This window comes from Pseudopipra pipra, chromosome 18 (assembly GCF_036250125.1).
Source record: "Pseudopipra pipra isolate bDixPip1 chromosome 18, bDixPip1.hap1, whole genome shotgun sequence".
Lineage (NCBI taxonomy): Eukaryota > Metazoa > Chordata > Aves > Passeriformes > Pipridae > Pseudopipra > Pseudopipra pipra.
In genome coordinates, this window is record NC_087566.1 from 2,495,133 (window position 1) to 2,510,693 (window position 15,561).

General features: G+C 48.0%; 1 protein-coding gene and 1 long non-coding RNA gene across 3 annotated transcripts in view; one reads left to right on the top strand and one right to left on the bottom strand.

Annotated features, from left to right (window-relative positions):
- The window catches only part of MED13L (mediator complex subunit 13L), a 178,623-nt gene that overhangs the window by 159,830 nt on the left and 3,232 nt on the right, over positions 1-15,561 (top strand). Inside the window, exons 22-30 of the mRNA XM_064674657.1 lie at positions 508-727; positions 2,860-3,048; positions 4,881-5,104; positions 5,537-5,679; positions 6,788-6,946; positions 7,964-8,140; positions 10,188-10,342; positions 13,389-13,550; positions 14,636-14,748. Coding sequence (XP_064530727.1) covers positions 508-727; positions 2,860-3,048; positions 4,881-5,104; positions 5,537-5,679; positions 6,788-6,946; positions 7,964-8,140; positions 10,188-10,342; positions 13,389-13,550; positions 14,636-14,748 — 1,542 coding nt within the window. The remainder of the gene's footprint in view (positions 1-507; positions 728-2,859; positions 3,049-4,880; positions 5,105-5,536; positions 5,680-6,787; positions 6,947-7,963; positions 8,141-10,187; positions 10,343-13,388; positions 13,551-14,635; positions 14,749-15,561) is intronic.
- Positions 10,336-15,561, bottom strand: part of LOC135423940 (uncharacterized) — a 61,432-nt gene continuing 56,206 nt past the window's right edge. For both annotated transcript variants that reach the window (XR_010435025.1, XR_010435024.1), the window contains exon 4: positions 10,336-13,226. This is a non-coding gene — a long non-coding RNA (uncharacterized LOC135423940). The remainder of the gene's footprint in view (positions 13,227-15,561) is intronic.

The window sequence follows — 15,561 nt, forward strand, 5'->3', positions numbered from 1 at the left end:
TGTTGAGCCTCCTGCTCCTGGTTGGGGTTGGAGGAGCATTTTACCAAGTAAAAAATGTTCAGTTGCTCCTTCCATTACCACTGGAACCTTCCCTGTGCCTGAACAGGACTTCAGGCTCCATGAATATTGCTTTGTTGTGCTCGATTCCTCCCTCCACCTCGCCCAAAAGCAAACCCTAAACTGCACCAAAACCCAGGCAAGCACCTACATGAAAACTCACAGAGCTAATAGCAGTCAGCTCTTCCATAATCTTCAGACATAATCTGTTCTGATTGCATTAAATGAGGTTATGTTAGACTCTGTGTATCTTTAATGCATAACTATAACCAGGTATTTTGGGTTAGGAACTGCAGTGAGTAAAAGTCCCGCCTGTCGCTGTTGTCACGGGTTTTAGTTTTGCTTCTGGACACGAGGGTTCCTCAGTACTTTCCTTTTCCCCACCACCACCTCAGCCCCTCAGAGTGTTCAGAAAAGCAGGACTGACCCTTGTTGTGTGTGTGTGTGCAGGGTCCCCGAGCGGGAGCGGATCGGGGTCCCCACGGAGCCGGAGGCGGCCGACAGCAACGCCTACCCCCCTGCCGTGGTCATCTACATGGTGGACCCCTTCACCTACACTGCAGAGGAGGAGTCTGCCTCAGCCAACTTCTGGCTCCTGAGTCTCATGAGATGCTACACAGAAATGTTGGATAACTTGCCTGAGAACATGAGGAATTCTTTCATTCTCCAGGTAGTGCCGCCTTTCTCCGCGTCCTCACGGTCCCCCCGTCACAGCACGTCTGTGACACACGGGGCTGAAAGGTACAGGGGGGGAGGTGACATGGGATGTTTAGGGGACATTTAGGAATTGTTTTCTTGGCAGTACAAGGTTATATATAAAAAAAACCCCTTGATTTTTGATGAGGAAAAATTTAAAGCAACCCCAGTATCCCTGTGTCAGATCTGTCTCCTGGTGCTTCCTGGAGAGGGATTGCAGTTATTTCAGTTGCAACTTGAGTTGCCATTGCCAAAAATGTCCAGTTGCTCCTTTGATTACTCTACATGTTGAGTTGTTTGCTGTTTATATTCCCTTGATTTATGCTGTTTAATCCAAAAGAAGTATGTGAAACCAGACATTTAATGCATAATATAACTATTGTACTGTTATTATCTGCTGCTTAAAAATAATTTACCATGTAACTTGGCATATAATAATAGTTACTTACTCTGGAATTGCTTAGGAATTGAATTTGTGCAGCCAGAAGCAGCACTTGGCCTCTTGCCCAGCCTTGCCTGCATTGCCAGGGCTGCTCTGTGCCAGAGGCTGAATAACTGTGGGGAGAATGGGAGGCCAGAGGGCACAGGCTGTGCCTGTCCATGTGCAGCACTGCAGGAAGCAGTGTGGGAAGGGTCTCTGTGGGCCTCAATCAGGTGTGCTCACCTTGGCTCAGAAGTATTTCAAATTATATATATATATATATATAAAAAAAAAAGAGAATTGGAAGTTCTTGTGATGTCCCATTGACACTGGATCTGAGGCTGGATCAGACAAGCAAGGGACTGACCCTTTTTCTCAGTACTGTTTGTTTTCTGGGCATTTACTGTTTGCTCCTCAAAATAGTTGGCCAGTTTAAGTCAGTTTTCTCTAAGTAAAGGGTAACTGATCTAGTTCCCAGCACCACATTCTCACAGCTGTACCACAGCACACCCAAATATGCAGTTACTTCAGAATAAATCCACCCCAAATGTTTGCAGCTTTATTGCAATTCCTATCCAGAGGGGAAAGCCCAGCTTCTGGAATTCCTGGGTAAAGCTGTCTTTTAAAAACACACAGGCACATTTAGTAATAGAACGTGCTGCCAAAGTTCTCATGGTTCAAGCAAGAACCATAAAGTAGTAAAAGTTTTGTGATACTTAAGTTTTATTACTACTGAAAATATTTGTTGAAAGGATCTGTTTGGGTCTTGCAGTGTTGGCTACAACAGAAATGTTTGCACTGACAGTTCCTGCTCTCACTGTAAAAGGAAAGATGCTTCCAGAGCCATGTGTGGGACTTGTGCAATAAAAACAGTACCTTAAAACAATCAGGTTACAGGGATTTAATTCTAATTTTAAAATGTATCTGAACTGGAAACCTGATTTTTGTCATGCTTTGTTTACTTCTGTGCCACTTCTCCTTCCCGCTCTTGTGCAGTTTGGGTCTTAACCACCAAACTCATCTCACAGGCTTTGGTGGCTCAGGCTCATCACAGGCTCATCTCCCTGTGGCTCTGGTTCTTGCTGGTTGAACATGTGAATTCACTGGTGCTGCTCCACATGACTTAAATAAAGCTGAGCAGCAGCACGAGGTGGCTGAGCTTCCAGTCATTACTGAGTTGAAAAGGAGAAACCACACAAATCACTGGAACAGCATCTTAACTGTGCTCTCTACACTCCTTAAGAGTGACACCACAGTGCCAATTCCCCCGTGTCCAGCACACAATTCCTGGCTCTGACCCCAGGCCATGGAGCCAAACCTGCCTGGACAGCAGGGACTGTGCAGCTCAGCCACCTGCAAACGGAGGTGTTGGTCACAAAAACAGTTTTTAAAAAATTCAGGGCATTTTAATTGGGGTGTTTGATTTTGGACTGAGGATTACAGAGGTTAAAATTCACTGTGTCAGTGTGATGGGAGCAGCAGCTGTGTCCCAGGGAGTGCAGGCAGTGCTGCAGCCATTCCTGCCCCAGGGATGCTCCCTGGCAGGAGCTGTGGTGCCAATAACGGGGTGTCACCCACTGTCCTGGGTGTTCAGTGACTAAGGGACGTGTGGAGTCTGGTTTGATGTTCATGAGCAGCCCTTGGAAGCCTTTCAGTCCTGTTGATTGTGTGTCTGCCTTGCCCAGATTGTGCCTTGCCAGTACATGCTGCAGACAATGAAGGATGAGCAGGTTTTCTACATCCAGCACTTGAAGTCCCTGGCGTTCTCCGTGTACTGCCAGTGCAGGAGGCCCCTGCCCACCCAGATCCACATCAAGTCCCTCACGGGCTTTGGGCCAGCTGCCAGCATTGAGATGACCCTCAAAAACCCCGAGGTTGGTACTGGGGGCAAGGGAGTGAAAGGCTGCTGATAAACTGTGACCACTTTGCTCAGATATCAAAACAAGAGTAGAGAAAACAGGGGCGGGAGCATTTTTTTCAGGGTGCAGCAGACAATGATAATATAAAGGGAAAAGACAAGCTAATGCTAAATAGAAAATAGTAGGGAAAATGTCAGATTACTTGCTTTCAAAACATTTTAAGCTCCTTGTTTTGAGTCATAAAGTAAAAGGTTAAAGATCAGTGTGAAAGAAGAGAAAATGCACATCGTTACTGGGGTTTCCGAGTCATTCTGTGGTTTTAGTCTCTAGTGCTCCACCAAGAGTTTATGTCCAACCTGTATTTCTGTGCACATGTTTATGCATAGATATGAAATAAGTTCTTGTGCCTAATTACAGATGGTATATTAATTCCCTGAGGTAATGGAGAAATCCCCCTCTTTCCACGGGCTTGTCTTTCATCTGTTTTTTAAAGTGTAAATATTCAAGCCTCGTTTCTGGAATTTCAGGGATTTCAAAAGAAGGATAATCCATCCTACTTTCTATGAATGTTTTGCATTCTTTGAAGGATAACAATGAATATTTTATTTAGGTTTAATAGACAGTAAACACTTCAACACTTACCTTGGGATAAAGGCCTGCTTGTTGGGTTTGAAGCCTACTTGCAAAATCATCACAGACCCAACCTACTGGCACATTCCACTGCTCTCAGGAATCCATAATGTCTCACTGGGAATTCCTGAGAGCAGCCTGACCTCAGGCACCTCCCTTTCACAGTCCCTCCTCTGCTTCCCTCGGAGGTGTCTGTTCAGCAGGGTGGATTTACAGCAGGTTACAACAGTCACACTTGAAGCTATTTAGGTGTGAGGGGAAGGGTAAAAAAATTGCAAGACTCCTCTGAGCATCTCCCTCCCTTGAACTGATGCTCCTGCTCTCCTGCCAGGCTGGGATAGTTCCACTCCTGCCAGGCTGGGATGGTTCTTTCAGGAAGGGACAGGAGCAGAAACACTGGACATCCCTTCCTGTCTCTGAGAAAACACCATCCCTTAATTTCCTCTGAGCTGATTAACTTGCACTTTGCATTTCATGTTTAATTTCCTGAAGATGCAAAAGACAGCAAAAAAAGGGAAAATGTTTTCATGAGCCACTTGCATTTAGCACAATTAATTAATCAAATCTCTACTCTACATGCATTTGTTCTCAGCCTGCACTGCAGACTCCCAAACTTTGCTGAAAAATTAAGGAAACACCCTGACTATTTCTTAATTATGGAGCATGTCTGGTCAGGCCCATCACATCTGTTCTCCACAGAGGAGTTAGAGAGCAAAGATGGCTTTGTGGGGACCATGTGGGAAGCAGCTTTGCAGGAGACCTGGAGGTCCTGTTGGACACGGTGGGTGTGAGCCAGCCCTGTGCCCTTGGAGCAGGGCAGGGGCAGTGGGGCTGTGCTGGGGAGGTGCTGGTTCTCCTCTCCTCTGGCTCTGGGCTCCTCAGAACAACAAACATGGAGCAAATCCAGCCAAGGGCCTCAAAGATGGTTAAGGAACAGGAGCATCTGACAGCTGAGGAGGTTTAAACTCCTGCCTGTGTCAGAGGCTGCTCCAAGGACTGGTTTCATACCTGTGCATAAAAAGAAGTCTTTAGATAAGGTTTGAATGCATCAGCTTTAACTATATGAATTATCTATAACCCTCCTTTTCCCAATCTCTCTCTTGGCTAGGAATGCCTTGAACTTATTTACTGTTTCACACTCTCTCTGTACTCCCTGCCAGTGTTTCTTGTGATACTTTCTGATCTGTCTGCTGACCATCGCGTGCTCTCTGTTGCAGAGGCCCAGCCCCATCCAGCTGTACTCACCTCCTTTCATCCTGGCACCCATCAAAGACAAGCAGACAGAGCTGGGAGAGACCTTTGGGGAGGCCAGTCAGAAGTACAACGTGCTGTTTGTGGGGTACTGCCTGTCCCACGACCAGCGCTGGCTCCTGGCGTCCTGCACCGACCTGCACGGGGAGCTGCTGGAGACCTGCATCGTCAACATCGACGTGCCCAGCAGGTACTGCTGGCCCTGGCTGGCACGTGCCACCTCTGTCACATTGTCACCCCCCACACTCATCCCTTCCAGCCCTGTTTCCTGCTAAGAGATCGTGATAGTGTCACAGTGATAATTTCAGTCGGCACTCTGATAATTCAGGATCTGCGGAGGAAGAAGTTGCTGAGTCACACTTGTTTTACAGCTTGTTTTACAACTGTTTTACCTGCAACTCTTACCTTTAGGAACACCTGGTGTGTGGCTCAGCAGTTTGACACCTCTTGCATGTACTGAAAGCACACACATGGTTTTTTCCTATTATGAGCAGTAAAATTGTTAGAGATTGCACAGAACTGTAAGAACTCCTCAGAGGGTAAACAGTGACAGAATTATAGAGAACAGAAATCTTGTCCCTGATTCTCTTCTCACTGGTTTTTTCCCTTCCTCAACGTGCAGGTCGAGGAGGAGCAAGTTGTCTGCCCGGAAGATCGGGCTGCAGAAGCTCTGGGAATGGTGCATTGGGATTGTCCAGATGACATCCCTGCCCTGGAGGGTCGTCATCGGGCGGCTGGGCCGGCTGGGCCACGGGGAGCTGAAAGGTGGGCAATGGCAGAGGGCTCAGAACTGACCTGTGAAACTAAAACACTGAGGGTGATCATCACAGGACCAGAGAATCCTTTGGGTTGGAAAAGCCCTCTGAGATCATCGAGTCCAACTGTTCCCCCAGCACTTCCAAGGTCACCACTGTCCCAAATGCTCAAGTGCCACATCCACGGGGCTTTTGAGCACTCCAGGGCTGGGGACTCAGCCATTCCTCACAGCTTTGCATCACCTGCACTCTGCCATCACATAGTGAATCAGATTGAGTGTATTTAGCTTAACCTTCCAGAGTCCTGTCTCTGCTTCTTAAAACAGTGACTTTACAAGTTAAACAAGATGCACCAAGTTCTGTCACAGACAGGATAAGCTGTTGTTTATTGTGATAGACTTTACTGAGGGTAAACCTGGTTGGGAAGGCAGATACCCAGCCTGGCCAGGCTGTCTCCTCAGAAGTTTATGGTAATCTACACCAGGGCTGCCAAAGCCTTTCCTCTCCCTTTGTCCCCCACCCCATCGTTGTCTTCAAACCAATGCCCCCTTCACCAGGTGGATGTGAGTGTGAAGTACCTGGCAGAAAAATCACCATGATCCTCCAAGCTGGTGTCTCCTGGGCTGCAGCAGCATGGGGTGCAGGGGAGCAGGCTGCAGTCCTACCCTGGCACTGAACTCCTGCACTGGTTTGCACAAACACTTTGCCTGTTTGTACCCTGGCTTTGACATTAGTCCCTGCAGGATCTGCAGTGTCCTTCCAAGTCCTGGACCTCATCACACATTAGGAAAGCTCTGATCAACAGTTATCGTGACACAGAAACACAGACAGGATTCAACTCTGATTCCTCGACTTAAACAGCACTAAACAAACACAAAAATCTTGCAAAAAGAGTTACTGAACAAAGGGAAACTGCCACAGAACAAAATAAAACACTGCAGGAGGTGTTTGAGCACCCAGTGTGCAGGGCCAGACCCCTGGTGTGCAGGGGAGACACTCCGGGGGAGTTCGGGGCCGGGGAAATGAAAGTGTTCTGAGTGTTCTGCTGTTCTCAGGGGAGTGCTGGCTCTGTCAGCTCCCCATTCCCTCTGTCCTACCCTGCTGCTCTTTCCTTGCAGACTGGAGCATCCTCCTGGGGGAGTGTTCCCTGCAGACAATCAGCAAGCAGCTCAAGGAGGTTTGCCGCATGTGCGGCATCTCGGCGGCAGATTCCCCGTCCATCCTCAGCGCCTGCCTGGTCGCCATGGAGCCACAGGGCTCCTTCGTGGTCATGCCAGGTATGTTTGTCCAGCTGCTGCCAGGCCAGGGAATCTGGGCTTTGATCTCATCACATCAGCACAGTAATCTTGGGATTGCTGGGAGGGCCTTGACTGGCGTGGCGACGTGGGGCAGGAAATAGGCTGAGCCAGCAGAATTCCCTAAAATACCATGGAGAGATGCTACCCTGGGAGTGCAGGCTCCTGGGGGGAGACTGATGCCTTAAAATCTACATTGTGTAAGGTTCTTAGTGACAAGATGACTGTTGAACTGCTGACCTTTTCCCTGGGTCCAGGCAGCCCCATTCCTACGGGCTGGAAGGTGATGTTCCCAACGCCCTCGTGCACGGAGGAGTCTGCAGTGGGAAAGAGAAGGAGCCTCTGGAAAGGGGAATAAGAGTAAACCCACTTGCCTTCTCATGTGCTGGAGTTATTTAGAGAGTTCACTCATAGCAGTAGCCCACGGGGTTAAGTTGAAATCAAATTAAATATTGAGATTCCCCTTACTTATTATATTACCTAAGCACATACTTTTTAATGGATGTGGTGCCATCCCCTTAACATATCCTTACAAACCACTCTGGGCTTTTTCACACTTAGAAAGAAGAGATTAGTACATGGAACAGAATTAACTGAGCTTGAAAATTCCTTATCAAGTTGAATATTTTGAAAATCTTAAAGCAGAGGGTTTGTAACATGAGAAAATAGAGGGCAAGTGAGGCTTTTTACTTATCAACCAAAGTGGGGTATATTTCATAATTATATAGAGGGTGTGAAAAATCAATTTGACTTCTCATTTAGCAAGTAAATATTTGATCAAGGGGCAGCAGAATGACAGGAAAGGTGGGGCTGAGCACTCTGTGCAACTGGTGATCAGAGTTTTAAGCTCTTACAGCAATTTATTCTTTTGAAGATCAGGCCCTTTAAATGTGTGTATGAGCTTGCAAGCCAGGTGGGATGGACAGGACTGTGACTAACCCAGCCCATGTATTTGGGAGGGGATGCACCTTGAGGTCTGTGCTGTCTGTGCCCTGGCAGATGCTGTCACCATGGGCTCCGTGTTCGGCCGGAGCACGGCGCTGAACCTGCAGTCGTCCCAGCTCAACACCCCCCAGGACGCCTCCTGCACACACATCCTGGTGTTCCCAACCTCTGCCACCATCCAGGTGGCACCAGCAAATTACCCCAACGAGGATGGGTTCAGCCCCACAAACGGTGAGTGGCACTGGGGGGGTCAGAGGGGCCTTTCCAGAACCTCAGCAGAGCTGCACCAAGTGGGAATAAACACCCCCACAGACCCCACAGCACCCAGCTGGATTCAGGGTGAGCCACACAGGGCTTTGTAGGTACAGGGGAACACTCTGTGCTCCCCCTGAGTCTGCTTTCAGATAATCACACTGATTTATTCCCAAAGGGATGTGGCCCAACCATGGCACAGACTAGACAATGCTTTCTCTGGTTGTTGTGGCTGGGTCAGACCAGCTTGTTTCCCAGCAGTGCACAGAGCTGGGAGGAAGGAGGCACTTGTAGAATTTTAATCTCCCTGTAAAATAGGTAAAGTAGCCCAACCTGAGACTCCCTGATGCCCCCAGAGTGCTTTTACACACACATTGAGCCCTGCAGTTTGTGCCAGCAAGACTCTGCTTAATACTTGATATCGAATGAGCATTTTGCTGCTTTGTCACAGACCCTTTAAATGATTGCAAAGAAATTTAGTCCAAGAGTCCCTGCAAACAGGTACAGTAGGAGTATTCAGTGAGGAGGGCAGGCCCACAGCTTTAAGGAAAGGGTGGGCTCTGATCTGTTCCTGCTGGAATGTCAGAGGGCCCCATGGAGGGAAGTTGCCCCTCTCGATCCCTGTCCCTTGGAGGGATCCCCCCAGTGCTGTGCTGACAAACATTAACCTGGGTTAACCTGCCCTTTAGTGCTGCACATGCTAATTAGAGTCAGGTACAAGGACTGGCCTTTTCCAAAATGGTGTTAAATTTAATTTTCTTAACTCTGTCCTGCTTAATGATTAAGCTGCTTCCTATGCCATTAGGCAGCTCATTTATGCTTTGGAGGTGAAGCAGAGCATGACATGAGCTCTGCTTTGTTTGCTGAGGCTGGAGGACACAAGTTCATAAACCTCAGTTAAGGCACTGCCCTGGCAATCCAGAGGTTCTCCTCAGGAGATGAAGGAAAACAACCACCTGCCTGTTTCAGTACTGGGACTTCAGGTGAAATTAGTTCTGGACACACATCCTTTGCCATTTTATGTGGAGTAAATTCCTCTTTATCAAGAGAAATTGTTATTTATTATGATATGCATGACTTCTGTCTAGGCCTTCATATTTTAATATAAATTTGGTTGCAATTCTAATTAATCCAGTTAATTTAGACAGCTCCCACTATCCCTTTCTGCCCCCTATAACGTACTTTAAATGTCATTATACACTTTAAATATCCCTGCCTGCTGAGAAATCTGGGTGGGAAATCCCCCTCTAGCCCACATTGTGCTGGCTGTAATTCCTTGCTCCGTGTTTCTGGTGCCTCATCCTTCCCTCCCATAACTTACTCATGGCATTGTAACCCACGTGCAAGTGCCTGAGTAGTGAATGCACTTCTCAGAGCAGCAAAGAGCCCTTCCCAGGTTAAACCAGCCAGCTGGATAATGCAGCTGGATGGGATTCCTGGGATGGGAGTAGGGTGTGAAAAGCTGTGTTGTGGGGAATCCTGGTGCAGCATGTGAAAGAATCCCAAAGTCCACGTGAGGGGGAGCAGCCTTGCTGCTCAGGGGCTTTGGGGCAGTTTCCTGGGAGCTGCCAGGGCTGTTCCCAGAGTTGGGAGCAAACATTCCCAAGGGCTGAGGAGCAGCACCTGCCCAGGTGACACTCAGGGCTCTGTTTAATGGATCTCAGGGGTTTGTTGCTAGATTTCTGTGAGCAGCTGCAGAGAGGAGCCCCTTTCTCTGTTCCAAAGTTCAGCCTGGATCTGCTGGAGCTGGTGCAGCAGGATTTCTGTTCCCTGCACGGCCACTGCTCAGATTCATTATCTCAACACTCCTCTGCCAACTTTCCCTTTCAAGTCTCTGCGGTTGCAGTCAAAGGTTCTGAGGAGGATTAAACAGTGAAGTGTTTATCTCTGCTTTCATCTACCTGGAGAGTATGTAAGAGAAAAAAGGGAATGATCATAAATTAAAGGGAATGGTAATAAATTACAAAAGTGTCTCGGAAAAAAAGAGAGTGCAGCACGTTGGAAATGATTTTCTTTTCTTTTTCAGATGACATGTTTGACCTCCCATTCCCAGATGACATGGACAATGACATTAGAATTTTAATAACAGGGAATCTTCACTCTTCACCAAATTCCTCCCCAGTTCCTTCCCCTGGATCACCATCTGGCACTGGAGTGGGGTCTCACTACCATCACAGCAGGGTAAGGCTGGAGCACCGGGGGGCACCTGCTGCTTAAAATGAAACACAAAGAGAGACCCAAATCCTCCAACAAAATCACTCCTTCCTGTAGGTTCTCACACATAATTAGGTCAAGAGCCAGCAAAAATCAGGTTAACATTGAAGGTGCTGGTTCAGTCCTGCTGGAGAAGGGGCTCTGCAGTGTTTGCATCTCCCACGTTCATTGTTGGTGTACAAGGTAACTGAGAGGAAGAGAGGAGGAGGAGAGAGAGGCTTTATTTCTGTGTGGCAGAGCCATAGCTGATGACCTGCATAAATCCAATCTGTTCTCATCCATTCCCTTCTGGACAATCACTCAGAACATCCCTGGCACAAAGTGACAAGTCTCTGAGAGAAAGGAAGCAATGACAGCCCTGTTCCCAGGGATTTCTGGGAGGCAAGAAGGGAGATAATTCTCCCAGTGATGAAACCCTGCCCATGGAAACTCCACAGGTGCTGGATGGTTATGCAAATGTTGTTTTCTTAGGAATATTTAGCCCAGAGCACATAGTGTTTGTAAGTAATTTTTGTTTGAAGTGGCTTTTATAAAGTCAGTTCCAACATCAGTGATCACTTAAAATGCAAATTATTTGTGGTAATTCAAGGTATTTTTTTGAATTGGCTTTTGCATAACTTAGATCAGGTTTAATGGAACTCTCACTCCTGCATTTAATTGTGTAAGACTGAGCTGTTCTCTTAGAATGGTTTCCATCACAATTAGGTAGAAGTTTGATGCTTCATAATTTCCTTTGGAGAAGTTTTATTCCAAAAGTAGTACATTAAAAGCAGTAGCATATTGCTTCTTTACTAAATAATACAGTATTTTATTACAGAAACAGCCCAACTTTTATACCAGAAACAGAGAACCCCCTGCATTTAAAAGTTCTGGGTTAGTGATCTGAGTAATTTCCTTGGATGTGGATCTGGACTATCACTGGTGGCTTTAAAGTCTCAGGGGAGACTGTAAATGTGGTAGGAGAGGAAGTGCAGAGCAGGTCCTGAGAGGAGGTGTAGGTACAACCCAGATACTCCCCCTGACTGGTGCTGCTCATCCAGGCTCTGCCAGAGCCCAGCATTCCCACCTGTGGATGGGGTGTCCTGAGGCAGGAACTCCCACTCCCTGAACACCACTGGCTGAATGGTGGCAGTGTCACCCCCTGGAGGGACAGTGTCCTGGCTGTATTCTCCTGACAGCCTCTGCCAGAATGCCTCAGTGGCAGCTGAGCACAGAGTGAGGGAGAAGGGGCTCCTGCCTCAGCCTCAGAAGTGCTGACCCTGTTCTGTGAGCTCAGACCACAGCACTTGGTGCTGATGGTGCAGCTCCCCCTCCAGGGGTAAGGGACGGGGCTGGCCCTGGTTACTGCAGGCTGGGATGGGGGCAAATGAAAGGTTCTGAGTTCTGTGACCAAACCCTGCAGCCAGAAATCCCAGCCCCTCACTCAGGGCACTTCCTTCTCCCCAGTTCACTCTGCAGTGTCTGTTCTGCAGCACTTCCACAAACACCTTCACAGGACTCACTCCCCATGGAGCTGCTCAGGAGCAGCCCTGGGAGTTAATGGCCAGGAGAGACCTGGACAGAGTAATTCAAATTAACCATTAACACAGGCCTGGTAATTGCAGTGTAATTCTGTTTTTAACCAAGCCCAGCGTGTGATCATCCCCTCGTGGGGCGGGAGGTCAGGCCTGTCCCTGTGTCCCAGAATTGATGGCTGTGCCCAGGCCAGGCTGAGCCTGCTCCAGGCTCCATGGAATGCCTGCCTTCCTGGGATTCCTGACCAGGACCTGCAGGGAAGGGTTTGAGATTAAGCTGCTTTCTGTGCAGGGGAATATTTTAGGGTTTGTTTTAACCTATTGACATAAAAGGTATTTATGGATTAAGTGAGCTGCTCTCCCAGTTCTGCAGGGATAAATTACAAGCTGAAACACTTTGCAGGCATCTTTTGGGTTTTTCCTCTATGAAATAAAAGTAAAATAAGAAAGGATGTTTCCAAAATGTGTGTTCCAAACACATTTAAAATAGTAATATGCTGTGGAATGGGCTGGCAGGCACCTTCTGATAGCTCAGGAGATCCCTGTGGATCATGACAGCTCAGGATATGTGCACACACACACACAGGACAGCTTCCACCAAGCACTGCTGTCCCACAGCCTTGGGAATGGAAGGCTCATCTGGTATGGAAAGGTTCATCGGGGTTTTACTGCACAGAAATAGAATCACAAACACACTTGCTGACAGGGAGCGACTCAGAGTCTGAAGAAATTAGTTTTACAGCCCATTTCTTGTTGTTTAACTCTCTCCTCTCCAAGTAACTCTTTGGTCCATATAAAGCAACATGAGTAACTAACACTGCAAAGATGGAGTCTATATATAAATGAATAAGTGACATAAGTGCAAAAGCAGGACATATTTTCCTCTCTCTTCCCCTGCCTGGCAATACAAATGGAATCCAAGCACAGTAACTGCTGTGCAAGGGGTCAGAGCCAGGAGCAGAAGTGCAGCAGTTTTTTCCAAAGCCATCACTGCAACTCCCTGGGAAAGCAACACAACCAACCTTACCCAGCTGCAGATCCTCTGTTCTCCCACGCTGGAGTGTGGCACATCCTTCCAGGGCTGGAGGCAGGAAGATGTGCAGTGCAGACTGCTGGGGGGATGTGCAGAGGAAAAGCCTGTGAGGGTTTCTAAAGCCCAATCCCACACTGGTCTGCTCTCCACGGGCACTCAGGGAGCTGTTCAGAGTCACAGCCAGAGCCTGGTACCTCTGAGTGACTCTGTAGCATCAAATTCCATGTTCTCCATCCAGTTCAGGAGGTTGGTGTTGCTGTTTGGGAATCTGCAGTGCTGCTGGAGCATCAGCCTGGAGAACCAACTGCAGGGGGAAGAGGGATTAGACAACTTAGAGCAAGATTCATGAATGACTAAAGGGTGGCTCATTAATCATAAGACAGTAATTAGCAAACAAAGCCAGTGTTACTGGAGTGGGATGTAATGACCTAAACCAACAGAGCTGCCTTTCCAACTCCTCTTTCAGAGCCAGGGGGAACGTCTCCTGTCCAGGGAAGCCCCTGAAGAGCTGAAGCAGCAGCCTCTGGCCCTGGGATACTTCGTGTCGACTGCCAAAGCTGAGAACCTTCCACAGTGGTTCTGGTCCTCCTGCCCTCAGGCACAGAACCAGTGTCCCCTCTTCCTGAAGGTCTGTCCTGCTCCACAGAGCACTTAGTGTCCATTGCTATTTCCCTGCTGGTACAGTTTGCACATTGGAGACTGTGGTGTCAGGGTGAGCCTGAGACCTCCCCCCAGAACTTGTGAGGTGCCCACAGGAGACCTGGTTCAGCTGCTGGAGATCCACTGAGCCCTGGGCAGTCTTGTGTGAATGAATCATAAAATGTGAGCTGGTGAAAAGCAGGGGGAAAATGTGTCCTGAATGGCATCACATTCAAACAACATATAGAATGATAAAGTTAATACCTCTTTTTGATCCACTCCCAGCTTAATTAAGAAATCCTAAACATCTTTTGAAGTCTCTTAACTAAATTTTTTCCTCAGGCAAACAAAGCTATTCCAGGGCTGATGTGAGCAATGACCCACAGTCACCATGGCAGGCTGGGGCTCAGGCAGCACCTCACGGGCAGAGCACTGAGCCTTGGTCCTGATACTGAGCCTTGGGCCTTCCCTGAGCCTTGGGCCTTCCCCTGAGCCTTGGTCCTGATACTGAGCCTTGGTCCTTACACAGAGCCTTGGTCCTCATACTGAGCCTTGGTCCTGATACTGAACCTTGGTCCTTACACAGTGCCTTGGGCCTCACACTCTGCCCTTTATGGACACACGTCTCTCAAGAGTTTGCATTTCTTTAAACCCACACAAGGGAGATGTCAAAATAATATGAAAAATAAACCACCCTGGTTTTGGAGCTAGAGATGAAGTTTTATGTTTTTATGCCCTGCTGCTGGGAGAGCCTGGAGACTCAGCGTGGTTTGTTACTGAAACTCCAAAAGAACCACTGGCACAGCCCAAGGGTTCCCCTCATCTCTTCCTCCCTGACTAACATGCAGAACAGAATTCAGTGTTCTTTTTTTAAAGATCCTTGATTCCAGTCAAAAAGAGAAGTTTATTTAAAAAGTAACCATTAACTTGGAAATACACGTGGTTGTGGTGTGTCCAACCCAGAACTGCCAACTTGCTGCTGTCCTGAGGTGATCCAGAATGGATCTGTTCCCTGGGAATCTTGAGCAGAACCTGCCATATGAGGATTAACTTTTGCTTTCTCCCTCTGCACAGGCCTCACTGCATCACCACATCTCTGTAGCGCAGACAGACGAGCTCCTACCTGCCAGAAATTCTCAGCGAGTTCCTCACCCCCTTGACTCTAAAACTACATCAGATGTCTTGAGGTAACACCTTTTAGGTTCTGCATTTCCTCCCTTAAGGTTTGGGCACTGAGTTCAGGGGTTTCAGAGGGATCTTTCCAGCCTGGCAAAGTTATTTGTGGGTTCTATCAGCAGTTTATAACTGTGCTGTGCCCTACATGTGTCTGTGGGCAGTGGGGCATCTGCTCCAGCTGCTGCCTCCTTCCCCCCAGGGCAGGGCTTTGAGGGGGAATTCAGTGGGTTTCCTACCCCTGTGCACAACAATCCAAAGGAAACTCAGAGGCAGCTCAGCCTCACCAAGGAGACACCTTGGTTTGCCTCCCACAGATTGTCCTGTTCACTCAGGGTCCAATCTGGGCTGTGCCAGTGATTATTTTTACTCACCCAACCAAATGGATTTTTAGGAGATAAAAGTACCCTCCTGATACCACTATTGCAGGAACTGGGATGTAAAGGAGACATTGCTCCTGAATTAATACAGAGAGGGTGTTGGGTTGTTCAGGATAACCAGAGGCCTGTTTGCCTCCAGGTCTGTGCTGTGAGAGCACACAGTGCAGGACACACCAGGGAGCAAACAGAGTATCAGCAGGGAGCAGGAAGAGTGATCTAATTTGGGAAACTGGTGGTGTATTATTCCAGAAGATCTGAATTTGCACCCTCTTAGAGGACTGAGCTCTCACAGCTGTCTTGGGGTATTGAGGATGCAGTGAGTGCACAGGGAGGGGATGAGATGCAATGTAAGTTACAAGTCTAATCAGACACAGGATCCCAGGAACAGGGTGATCAAAAACTGGCACAGGTTGCCCAGAGAGGCTGTGGAACACCTTAGAGGTGCTC